The 12,477-nt window shown below is 48.1% G+C and overlaps 1 protein-coding gene across 1 annotated transcript in view; it reads right to left on the reverse strand.

Moving 5' to 3' along the window:
• Positions 1 to 2,130: 2,130 nt before the first annotated feature.
• Positions 2,131 to 12,477, reverse strand: part of LOC106745122 — a 26,657-nt gene continuing 16,310 nt past the window's right edge. Inside the window, exons 3-4 of the mRNA XM_014620406.1 lie at positions 7,540 to 7,870; positions 2,131 to 6,368 (exon numbers count right to left, since the gene is read on the reverse strand). Of these exons, the coding sequence (XP_014475892.1) occupies positions 5,780 to 6,368; positions 7,540 to 7,870 (920 nt within the window). The 3' untranslated portion in view covers positions 2,131 to 5,779. The remainder of the gene's footprint in view (positions 6,369 to 7,539; positions 7,871 to 12,477) is intronic.

A 12,477-nucleotide genomic window follows, 5' to 3' on the forward strand; every position in this document is an offset into this window, starting at 1 on the left:
CTCCTTGCAGTTTATTTGCAATTTGTTCATATAATTGGTAACTGATCTCGGATAACTAGTACTAAAAACCTAAACAACGTATGAAACTTTATACATAGCTAATTTATATCTTAAAAGTGCTAAGGCGACTATTTACAATTTAAACGCGTCGAGCCGCGCACATCGCGCTGTTCTCGAGGAACGTGTATGTGTGGGTGTGTGTGTGTGTGTTTTTTTTTTATGTAGCCCAGGCGTCGAAGGAAGTTTGGATCTGTCTGTCTGTGCACCTTTCGTCCAGGCGTCATCGCGAAATTGTCTCTTTACCCGCATAGTGTTTTTCTTCCGCTTCATCGAATTTCAATTACAAAGCGTGATGTTAGATTGTCAGAATCTTTCAGACTTTGTTCTTCCTTTGCACATTTCTTTCCCATTCTTAGACACCCGCCTCGACCCGAGGTCGTCGGCCACAGCATCTTTTATCGATACGCGGTCGTATCTGTCAAAAATGAAAAGGAAGATAGAATACCGCTTTCGGAGGAATTAACGCGCTATAACGATCGCTACTTTCGCGTCGGATAAAAATTCGATGCTCAGCGTCAGCGGGTCTCCTTCGCGACGAAGGTGATGAAAGATTCACTCACTCGCGAGAGAGCTGCTCGACGCGAGATCGGTCGTAGATACGGCAAAAACGACATGTATATGAGAGACAAATCTTTCCGAAACGCTCATCATCCAATTTCTTTCGTGGCGCTTCTGTGAGGGAGAGACAAATAAAGTAAAACAGAGTCACAACGTGCTCGCCGAAGGATCGATGGGATATGTATGTGTGTATGTGTGCTTTTTTTATACGTACATCGTCGAGCGACGTCTAATCGCGACATGTATGTGAGTATGTGTGTGTGTGTGTATGTCGCGGCCTTATCGGCCCGAGCACGTAATTTCGTCATGTCAGAATCGTAAAGCCAAGGATGCGTGTATTACATGAGGAACCGTTCGCACGTATTCGATGGGGGGGAGGGGATGGAGGGAGGGACCAACGTAGCAAGGAGGCGGTTGTGATTCGGCAAACGCAAATTTCGCGACGGTATTCCGGATAATACAAAAGAAATGTGTTGATAAAAAATGTACGACCGGGATGACGGGGGAGAGAGTATTTGATAAAGAATACAAGAAGAACGAAGATATTGCACTGCACGGTATCCGTGGGGGACCCGCGTGGAGATACCTTGCCGTTCGAACATTATTCAGAATATCCTCGAAACAACATATACGTTATATATACAACGTAACGTTTGCAAATAATACAAACACGCTCTTAACATGTCAGCTAAATAAAACAAAAAAAAAAAGAAAAAAGAAGGAAAGAAAAACAAAGGATCAATTCAATTGCGTTAAGAAAGAAGGAAAAAAGAAGGAGCTAATGGGTCTTCCCCGTTGAAACGAACGCGACGCGGAACGTCGGGGAAGATCGAACGCGAAGAGAATCTAAATCCTCGGACAATTCATTCATCTAGTGCGCGTGCGTGTCGGTGATAAAAATAATGAAATGTATTTTCACGCGACACGGGGCACGGCGAAATCCTCGCGTCCGAAAAAGCGAACGAGCCGGATTGTCGCTCTTCACGATGGATTTCCGCGTAAATCGCGAGAAATCACCCACGCCGACGAACGGCCGACGAACGCACTTCGTCCGGCGAGGGTACGTGAGTGAGAGAGACAGAAAAGAGAGAGAGAGAGAGAGAGAGAGAGAGAGAAAGGAAGGGGGAACCTCGCGCAATCGATTGATCACAACCAGTCGCGTGCGGGTGATCGAGAAATAATTTACAAAAGATACATCTATAATGATACACACACGCGTTATGATTCGCTAAAAATGCTCGCGGAGAACACGAGAGTTCGTCAGAGCTGCACGATCGTTTTCGCGACGAGAAAACCAAATAGAAAAAAGAAACGAAGAAGAATACGAAAAACGGGGATTCGGGAGCTTTCCGCGTGCCTGAATTCCTGTCGTTGACACTGGCCGATGAAATGCAGGCGAACACCGAATTTCCATGACTTCTCTCATTTGGTTTCTCCGGCACTATGTATATATATATATGTTTGGTAATATATATTAATATTAATGTATTAATACATATTAATATTAATATAACATATATATCGTATCACATATGTATTAATATTAATATTAATAAATATTAATATGTGTTAATATTAATATAACATACGCACACGGCGAAAGTAATCTTCTCATATTTTCAGTGTATGTGTGTGTATGTGTGTTTGTCAGTTTTTTGCTTTTCATCATGAAACCACAGCGTTTCCACGAAGCGTACGGCGATGTCGGTGACGACGATTCTCCGTAAAATCGTCCGCGGCCTCTTGACGGAGTCTATCGCTCTCGCCGTGTGACACACGCGTATGTAAACGGGATGATATCAGGAAGGAACCATCGGCAGGGAAGTGTACAGCTATTGCTCGCTATAGCGTCTACTCTTCGGATGCCAAGGGAGTGTTGTTAACAAAAGTGGTACATCGTGTGGTCGTACAACAGCTAAGGCTCGTCGTGCGGCGCGTGTGTCTATCGCGCGTGCAAAACCCGGCGCTTCCTTCCAGAGCTCAATCTCCGGCTCGATCGAGCAGCCGCCCGGCCGTCGAATCGCTCGCTCCGAGTCTCCGGACGACGACGCCCGGTGAAAAAGAATTCGGAGTCGGCGAGGCGATTGACAAGGCGGGAAAAACCGTGAAACGATGCTCTGAAACGCAGCGGCGACGCGGAGCGGAGGTTCCTCGCGCGATTCCCGCGTCTTCTCCGGACGACGACGATCTGCACGAGCGCGCCTCGAGACGCACGAATCGAAAGCGTCGGCGAGCGCGTTCACCTTCTCGAGGGCGAAGACGGTCATCTCGCGCGCGCCGGACGAGGGAACATGATCGAGCTTCCGACGACGCTTTCTCCGCGGTTTTGCTACTGACGCGCAGCGGAAAACGAGCGGAACTCGCTCTCCGCTTTCGCTCGTAACCATCTCCTCTCTCTCTCTCTCTCTCTCTTCGTCCACGGATAGTCGTCAGCTATGTACCGGGCGTGTGCTATTTCACTATAATTCGTCCTATATCCTTAACGTGCTCTCTTAAAAATCTATCTGTATATGTACAAACAATGCGTGTGCAGTCGGCGTCATGTAAAGCTATATCATTCCCTCGATCGAAAAATACACGTCATTTTTAAGTTATAAAACAGAAAAACGTGGTCTCAAATCAATGATAACTGTTCCCATATGTACAAATATTATATTATAATCTCTCTCTTTTAGTCTTGAATTGAGTGCAAGTAATACTCGCGTCAATACAAATCCAATCGAATCAAGACTGAAAATCTTCTAAGAAGAGTATTAACAACATTTATAATATTCCTGCTTGTACATGAGAATATCTATCATTGATTTGAGACTATTTTTTCCGTGTAATCGCAATTTATAATAACTTCTTTATGAATTCCTTATAACTACGCTCAAATTGTATAAATCTTTTAGAATTCATTATAGTCATATATTTTTCTCAAGAGATTGATTATTTTTATCGGCCGTAATCGAGAAAATTTGATCTTTCCCTTTTTACGGATTTCCGTTTTTCCGAACCGGCCATCTGAGATCGGAGCGGATTGATTATGCGATTCCGATTGGTCACCCCTCTATTACGTTTCTTTCTGTCCTGATTTTTCGTTATCTACGGAACGGCGCTCCAAGACTGAAAATCCTGTAACATTTCGCCCAGGGAATAATACAGCATAATGACGGTGACTGTACGCGCGTTCTGTGCGCGCACGCACACACGCGCGCGCACTCGTCGTACGCCGAAGGTCGCGTCGCTACCGAGAAACGAGAGCCGTTCCCCTCCTCCTCGTCGTCGGAGCACTATAGGCACGTGTCGTTTCCGAGACGGGACCACGACGCGACACGAATCTTCGGCGCAGCAAGGTGGACGCGAATTAGCCGCGGGCAAGCTTGGGCGTAGCGTGGAAGACCGCGATGCCGGTTCGAGTACACACACACGAACGCACTTTGAACCTCGCGGGATCGTCGCGCGTACGCATGAATGTTCCTATCTAGCGCGTCGACGGAGCGATGCGGTTGAGTGTTGCGATTGTGCGAGCGGAATTGACCGTCCGAAAAAAAAAAAAGAAGAGGAAGGAGAACTATATTTACAGCTTAGAAAATGATGACCCCTAAGTCGACGAATGCGTGGCTTTTGTGCAACAGGATGGGAGAGCGAAAAAAGGGGGAGGGGAGTACATGATTGTTCTATGAGGACGGACTCTCTAATTGTTAGGAAAGGAAGGAGAATAATCATTGCGAAGGAAGAATTGAGACATAGGAAACGAGAAAGAAAGAGAGAGAGAGAGAGAGAGAGAGAGAGAGAGAGAGAGAGAGAGGTGGTAGACGGAGGAGGAGGATGGATAATTACTCGGCAAGGAATGATTGCGCGAGATAGAATCGAGTGAAACCCATTGTCTATCAGCCGTCGACTTTAAAATAGATTCGATATTGTGCGCGACGATGTATATAAATAGATTAGGCGTGCGCGGCGACGGCGACGTCCAAAGAACGAAGCCAGCAATTACGTCTGCCAGCGGAAAGAAGTCGTACCGCGATGATCGATACTCGATATATAATGCCGCATACACGATGGAAAACGAATACGTGTAACGGTGACGCGATAATTTGCAGAGTAATTTTACTCCCATTTTCACTTCCGCTTACTGAAGAGTTATTTCAATATTATTTGCGTTAATTGAGATTATGTTCACCGATTAAATGGCAAAAAGTCGGGAAAAATGATTAGCCAGTGCAAAAGTTTACAGAGTTTACAGCAATTTTAAAGGTCAGCGGAGCCAAAATGACACCATCGGCGGTTTTAGTGTTAAAAAAAAAAAAAGAAGCGGAAAAGGGGAAAAGAGGAGCGCGCTTTCGCTGCGGATCATCGCTGAACAGAAAGGCCGATCGAAGCGCGTGCGGTGTGCGTTCGCTGTGTGTGTTATTAGATACCTCGTGGCTGCGCGTTGAACATTGAGTCAGTGCTGTAAGCAGATTATTACCGACGTGAGTCAGACTCGTGGGCGATGATTCGGCCGAGATGCCGCGCATATTATCGCGCTTCATCACACGCGCGCACACGTTGTTGCTCTTCGCATATCCCACGCGCGGATCTGCACCGCGGGTCTGCAGCCCGAAATTTTTCGCCACAGCGACTTCGAGGCTATTCGAATTCCTCCCCGTTCCCCGGCGAGAACGACGACAAGAGTCGGAGGAACCGGAGGAGAGAAGGAACGGCTCTGATTACAGCTCTGACTGCGAGTTCTCTCGCGCACTCGACGCGCCCTAAGTTACAAGAACGCCGGACGCATCGTCTCACCTCGCCGAGGAGACCCCCGCGAGTCCCATACGCGGTTTGGACCTCTCGGGTGCGGCGTATCGCGGCGTACCATCGCGTTCGCCAACTGTCGTCCGCACGTAGAAGAGAGCCGCGCGTCGATCACGCATATTCGGTGCGTCGGCCCGCTTCGCTCGAGTACGGACTACGAGAGACGACGCGCTCTTCTTCCGCCGCTCGCTCGCTGAGGAACTCGCACCCGCTTCTTCGAGTTCCAGGTATTTCATTCGTAAGTCCCCGCCACTCGCGCTTGTACCACGAAGTCAGCTCTCTACGCCGCCTCTTCCTCCTCGGCTCTGTCGAGTCCGGCTTTGTCGCGCGGGCCCGACGGCGCCGAGCCAGGTCGCTGCTCCAGGTACACCGCCGTCGTCTAGGTCTCCAGGCCCGGCACCAGACTGTGGAAGGTCTGTATGTCGTGGAAGGCGCGGCCGCAGCTCTGGTTGTTGTTGCGCTCGAACTTGGTGAGGTCGAAGTGCTCGTCCAGGGACTGCAGCTCGGCCAGCCGCTCCTCCAGCGTCTTCGCCGAGTCGGCGAACCGAGCGAAGTCGCAGATCCGGTCGGGGTCCACCACGTCGCTCACGTCCATCGTGGTGTCGCCCGGTCGCGCGAGCTGCGCGCTCGCGTCGTCGTCGAGGACCGCCGGGAAACCGAGGAGCGTGTTGCCGCAGCAGTTGGCGCCGTTCACCGCGCCGCCGCCGTTGCTCGTAGCGCCGGTGTGGCTGCCGCCGTTATCGGGGCTGCTCGGCCGCACGTCTGTCAGCCCGCCCAGACGGTCCTCCGTGTAACCGTTGACCATCGAGTGAGCCGACGTGTGCACGTCCTGGAGATCGTCGATGTGCGAGAGCAGCGACGTGGGCGACAGGATGTAGAAGTCGTTGAACACATCGTCCTGCAGGTCCAGGTCGTCGTGCCTCTGCCTCTTGGGGCTGAGCACGTCGCTCCTCGAGTCGTCGGCCAACCTGTCGGGTTCATAGAGATCGGTTACTCCGTGAACATCTCATTCGTATTGGGCGCCCCCCCCCCATCGTGCGCGCATCACACGGTGACTCGTTGAAAGTCTCCGGCGCGGAATCACCCGGTCATCGTGGCGCGCGGACATTGTAACGGGACAGTGGTCGAAGAAGTCGCGGCAAGGTATTAGATTTACGAAGTTAGAGAGAGAAGGGGGGGGAGGGATTATTTGATAGAAACGGTATTATTACGATTGGTACACGGGAAGAAAATTATATCAATTCAAGACTCATACTCTCGTGTAGTTCCAAAAGCTCGGAAAAAACCAGGTTTTTTCCCATTTTTCCGCGAATTTCGCCAGTTTCTTTTCCAAAGGTAGAAATATTCGTTTAAAAAATTCATGTGTGTTCGGTTAAAACCTGCCACATTTACTTTTTCCGCGAAGGAGTTAAGAAACCAAAAAAATTCGCGGAAAATGGGAAAAAGAACGGTTTTTTTCAGAGTTTTTTTTTTAAACTATATATGTACAAGCGAGGATATTTAACTTTGTATATGAGCGATATGATTTGTATGTAAAATATATACCGCGTCAGGTTTAAATGTGCGGGTCGGGTGTATTAGTTATAAGAAAAAGAGACAAAAAGAGACACAAAATTAGAATAATTAATATAATTATATATAATTATATACAAAGGCGAAAATTACAGAATTGAAGTGTGAATCGAAAAGTGTAGATCTATATGCAATGTTTTCCTGCCCTCTGAGTTCATAAAAGTAACAAATAACAAGAATATGATATTTTCAATGGAACTATATAGAATTTCTTCAAGTAAGAGTGAGTCTTACCTTCATACGAGATTATATATGTTCTCATTTATACATGAGAACACGAGTCTTGAATTGATACTAATTATTTTTTTCCTGTGTAGATGAGCTAACGCGCGCGCGCTTCGGCCGATTTCAGCCCGCTAAACAGTTAACTAACAGTTAACGTTACATTAATGTTATCATTTCCCTGCGCTGTATATTACACAGTTACATTGTTGAGCGAGGAATTGCAACACTGTGTAACGCTACCGCTAGCTGATGTGTTTTTACTGGGAATTAATTTCAAGCATCGTCACTCGCGGGGAAAGGACGACTTCCGGTGGGCAACACCGGCCGCGCCGCATTTCGTACCTTTTCCTCGACGACGTTTCCTCGTCCGTCACATCGGCGATGAGGTTGCTGGCGACGCTGTTCTCCTTGCTCGCGTCGTCCATGTACGATACCACCGGAAGCCCGTAGCTCCGCGTCTTCTCGTCGCGATTCTCCCGCTGCAGCCGTCGCACCGCGTTATTTATCAGCACCGACCGGCACAGGCTCGCCTCCGGGTCCTCGATCCTCCTCAGCTTCACGGCGGAGATCTTCAGCAAACGGCGGCGTTCCTCCCGGGCGCGATACTTGGCGGAGATCATCGTGGGTCGGCTCCTACGTATCACCAGGTCCTCCTCCAATGTCATTTTAGACTCTGCAACGAGACAGAAGGTAGGGACGTTAGCTCAAGCTCTGTCATCAAATCGTCGTAACCGGCCTCGCCAAGTGAGAGTTTCGGACGCCGTTAATGTTATTATATATCGAAGCTCGAAGTAGCGACATATCGTGGACTCGCGCGCGAGTGTGTTCGCGGCAAAAATAGTAGTTCGTAGTATAAATTTATCAAGCAAACAGAGATCGTGATGAATGACAGTGTATTATTTATATCACTTATTACTCAGCAGAAATTTTTTACACAACGCGAGCACAGAGCATCGAGGCTCTCGACACACGCTCGCATTTATTGAGGGGAGAGAGAGAGTATTTTCGTTTAACGGTATATATACGCGGAGACGGTAAATACACGCGTGCACGCACTCACATACACACGTATGCTCGCGCTCGTACGCGAGGTGGGAGGCGGGGGGGAGAGGAGGGAGCGAGTTAGCGGTATGTAAGTACGCACTTACGCACTCACATGCAGCGTACGCTCGTGTACTATATAATGGACGAGGTCTCTTTTTCTTTTTCCTCTTATCGTCATCGTATTCGTCGTCGTCGTCATCGCCGTCCGCTGACTGACCCAGTTACACACACGGCGCTTCCGTCTTTCCGCGGCGCGCAAATAAATCCCGGCCGCCTACCCACTTCTTCGCCACGGAGAGGGGAAAAATACGCGTACCGCTATACCGCGGTGTCTCATAATCGACGACGACGACGAGTACGACGAGGACGCGTCGGATCGTTTCGCGGATCGCGCGGCTCGGCGAAATCGCGCTAACGGTCGTCGTCGCGGAAATTGCCGCTTGTTACTTCACGTTGGAAATTTCTGATCCAAGACGCCTCTCGTTTCTGGTTAAACCAGAAGTATCAGTCGCCCCGACGTTTCCACGACTCGACGGGATCTCCGGCCGAGAGGGATTAAGGAGAAGGTGCTCTCTCTCCGTCGGTTGCACCGTCCTCCCTTTCCCCATCCTTTCGCAAGGACGAGTAAACGAGAAGAAATTTTCTCGAAATTATTCACACGTGTACACAAAATTATACATTATATGTTAATGAATTGCATTTATATTCATATGTTTTACAAATGTATGATTCAATATGTTTTATACATTTAAAATTATTGATATATTATTTATAAGATGAAATTGTTCGAAGCTCTATTTAGATCAATATTTGGAGGGAAATACATCCGCGCGATTAAGAGAAATTCACGCGTCCGCGCGTGTACCCGATGATATTTGTCCGATTAATCCGGAAAGGAAAATGTTTATTTAAAAAATGTACGCGCGTGCGACGATGTCGGTGAGCCCGCCGCCCGGCGGCCAAATTTTTGTCGCGCACGTGCGACACGTGTTACAGCCGCGCATTTTCCATGCGATCTTATTGCCCACGTCATTTTAATATTAAAGAGGAAAATATTCCGTTCGCGCGCGAACCTCCCCCCCTCTTTCTCTCTTCCGTCCACCTTCCTTTCTCCTCACACTCTCTATTTTCGAGGAGACGTTTTCTCGTAGGGCGACACTTCAAATCGCCATGGGAGTTACTTCCGCGCGGTCACGAGATCATTTCCGACTCGAGGCCGTGGCGGCGGTATACACGTGAAACGCGCAACGCTCGAAACCGCGACCCGGCTGGCCGATTCCCGCTAATTCTCAATCTCCGATCGATCGATCGGCCGAGATCGATCCCTGCACTCTCGCGTGAAAACTGTTAATCCGCCGTTTCCGCCGAGATTGGCCGATAGCCACGGTCGCCTATTTTCTTACAGAAGGTCCTTTGCTTAATCGATCCCGCACATGCTACGCGCCGGCCGCCCCGCGCGAGAGAACGGCAATTTAGAATGCCGGGGGATCGGAGACGAGAGTTTCGTATCATCGGCGCGGCTGCGACGGGGGTGGCTACGAGAGAGCGGTGTGTATCGTTACATTGTGTAACTTGCCGCGTTTGCAAAGTCAATTGTTTTTCATCACCTCCGTAACGTTCCCGGCGACCAACGGGTACACACACACACACACACACAGCCGGTAGATTAAAGGTTGCAATGCGACTTTTTTCGACTAGTTTCGCAACGCAGTGTACCTATTAGAATTTGTTTCTTAGTAATTCTCGGAAGATACAGCTAATTGAAAAAGCGTCGCAATCTTTTCGTGACTGAGTTGTACTTATCTCAAAATGTTTAGTAATAGTAGTTTTTAAATATTGTGGTTATCTCGACATTTTGCGTTATGTCAAATATATTGTGCAGGTAAGCGTTAAAATAACACACTTTATACTTTAATGTCGATTATCGTATTAATTTTGTGCCAATTTCTGACATAATATTTATGTTACTTTTCAACATATTGCATATATAAATAACGCAATAATAATATGTAAATTAACACAAAGATTCGAGTGAATCGTTCGAGACGTGTGAAGTGTGTTAAATCTTACGCACGATTTTTTACCGTTACAAGTTCCAAGCCCGCGCAAGTTCGCGATGCGTTTCACGACCGACTCTTCCCGATCGCATCCATACGACATAACCTCCGCGTGATTACTTCTTGAGGAAATAATCGTCATCGAAATCGCGCGTCACCCGGAAGTGAACGTCGGGGAGGAAAGATTCGCCGCGCGACCGGAAGATGTCGCGCGAAGTGCTTCCCGAAACGCTACGTCCAAGATGGTCGCCGGTGCGCGAAGTCCGCGTCGAGAAAGAATGCGACATTCGGCCGCGCGCGACACTTGTTGCTAAGACCGATCGTCCGGAGTAAAGAGTCCCGTGTTCGCGATCGTGACTCTCGAATCCTACCCTCCCCAAAGGACGGCGACGACAGTGGAGACGGCTCGCGATCTCACAGCCGAGATCGTTTTTCCTGCACGATTCGAAAACTCGAGCGTAACCGTTCCTCGAAAGTCGCTCGCCTTCGAGTGGAATGGCGGTTTACGTAAGTGTTTTTGCACTCGCAAGATTTATATTCTTATGTTCAGCGGCGAACGGCCACGAATTAGAAGTAACCGATGCGCGAAGTGTCCGAACTGCGAAAAATACAGGATGTACCTGAACCCCGCCGACAAACTTTGTCGATGCACAATTGACGTGGAGTAAAGACGCGCGTACGAATATTGCTTCATTATCGTCGTCGTCGTATCACAATGAATGATTGCTTGGTTAATATTCGGAAATATCAAAACTGATAGATATATAGAGAAAAATTGCTTAAAATCGATGACAGATATTCATATATAAGCGAGAATATTATAATATTTTAATTATTACTAATATATCATATAATTACTATTAATATTCTATAATAATATCTTAGATTTTTGGCCTTGAATTGAGTGCAAATAATACTTGCATCAATACGAATTCAATCGAGGTTAAAAATCTTCTATATATTCTTGCTTATACATGAGAATATCTATTATTGATTGAAGACTAATTTTTTTCGTTATGCATCTTCAAAAACAGGTAAAAAAAAGTGTCAGCATTCTTAACCCGCTTATCACGACGCGTTTTCTTCCGTCTGTCCTGTAAGCTCGTCGATAGGGAGATGTATCGAGAGATACAACCTCTGTATATACAGCTTGAATGCGTGCAGTGCAGCCTCGTTATTCCCTCCCGTTATTATCTCGAGGTTGAAAACACCGAAAACTCAGAGCGATAGCGCGTCCATTTCGCGCGGTGGGAAGAAGAGAGAGAGAGAAAGAGAGAAAAAAAAGCGAGAAAGAAAGGAAAAGGAACAATTACCCGCGCGTCACTTTTGTGTCGAATAAACACCGACGATATCGAGGGTCGCTCCACTCCGGGCGATAGTCGAGGTCCCGCCGTCGAATGATCAGAATGACAGCCAAATTGACGGGCGGGAAGAGGACGAAAATCGAAAGTCAAGCATAATATACGTATCGGGGACGTGAAGTGGCTGCCGCGAGCTCGAGCGCGCGGTCCTCGTCATTGGCGGATTACTTAATTCGCTGCTGCGGAATATAGAAAGAGAGAAGGTAGAGAGAAAGTAGAGTAGAGAGAGGTATTTATTCTATTTCGGGACAATGCCCCTGAGAACAATCGGGTCGTATTAATCAAGATAACGCAACGACCGTGCTCCGAGTGTAACGCACAGAGAGCGTACGAAGAATAAGCGAATCGTAGTTTCGTAGTATCAATACATCTCGCCGCGCCGAGGGATTTTGCAATGACGAGACAAAATTCAGTTGAGCCCACGCGACTGACTTTCGTCGACCACTTCGTAGATTCTTCTCTCTCACGAACGTCGTTCCGGAAAGCGGTTCGATTCAGATCCCGTTGCGACGCAGAGTCTCAATAACGCGCTGAGAATAAATTTTAGTAAATACTAATGCGACTAGTGAGAGAGAGGGAGGGAGGGAGGAAGGGGGGGGAGAGAGAGAGAGAGGCGATTTTACGCTCGAGGTGCGCCTAGACTAACTTTCTCCGCGAGGGAAAAACCGCCATGGATACGTTACCTAACCTGACGCGCGAAGTCCGCCTTGCAGTCGCTGACTCGCGCGTCCCTCCCCTCTCCTCTCGGCCGTCTCTCTATCTTTCCTTTTCCCTTTGCGACCATCGCCTTGCTCGCTCTACCCCCCCCCCCCCCCCCC

The sequence above is a fragment of the Dinoponera quadriceps genome, unplaced genomic scaffold (genome assembly GCF_001313825.1).
Source record: "Dinoponera quadriceps isolate SergipeBrazil2010 unplaced genomic scaffold, ASM131382v1 scaffold1425, whole genome shotgun sequence".
Lineage (NCBI taxonomy): Eukaryota > Metazoa > Arthropoda > Insecta > Hymenoptera > Formicidae > Dinoponera > Dinoponera quadriceps.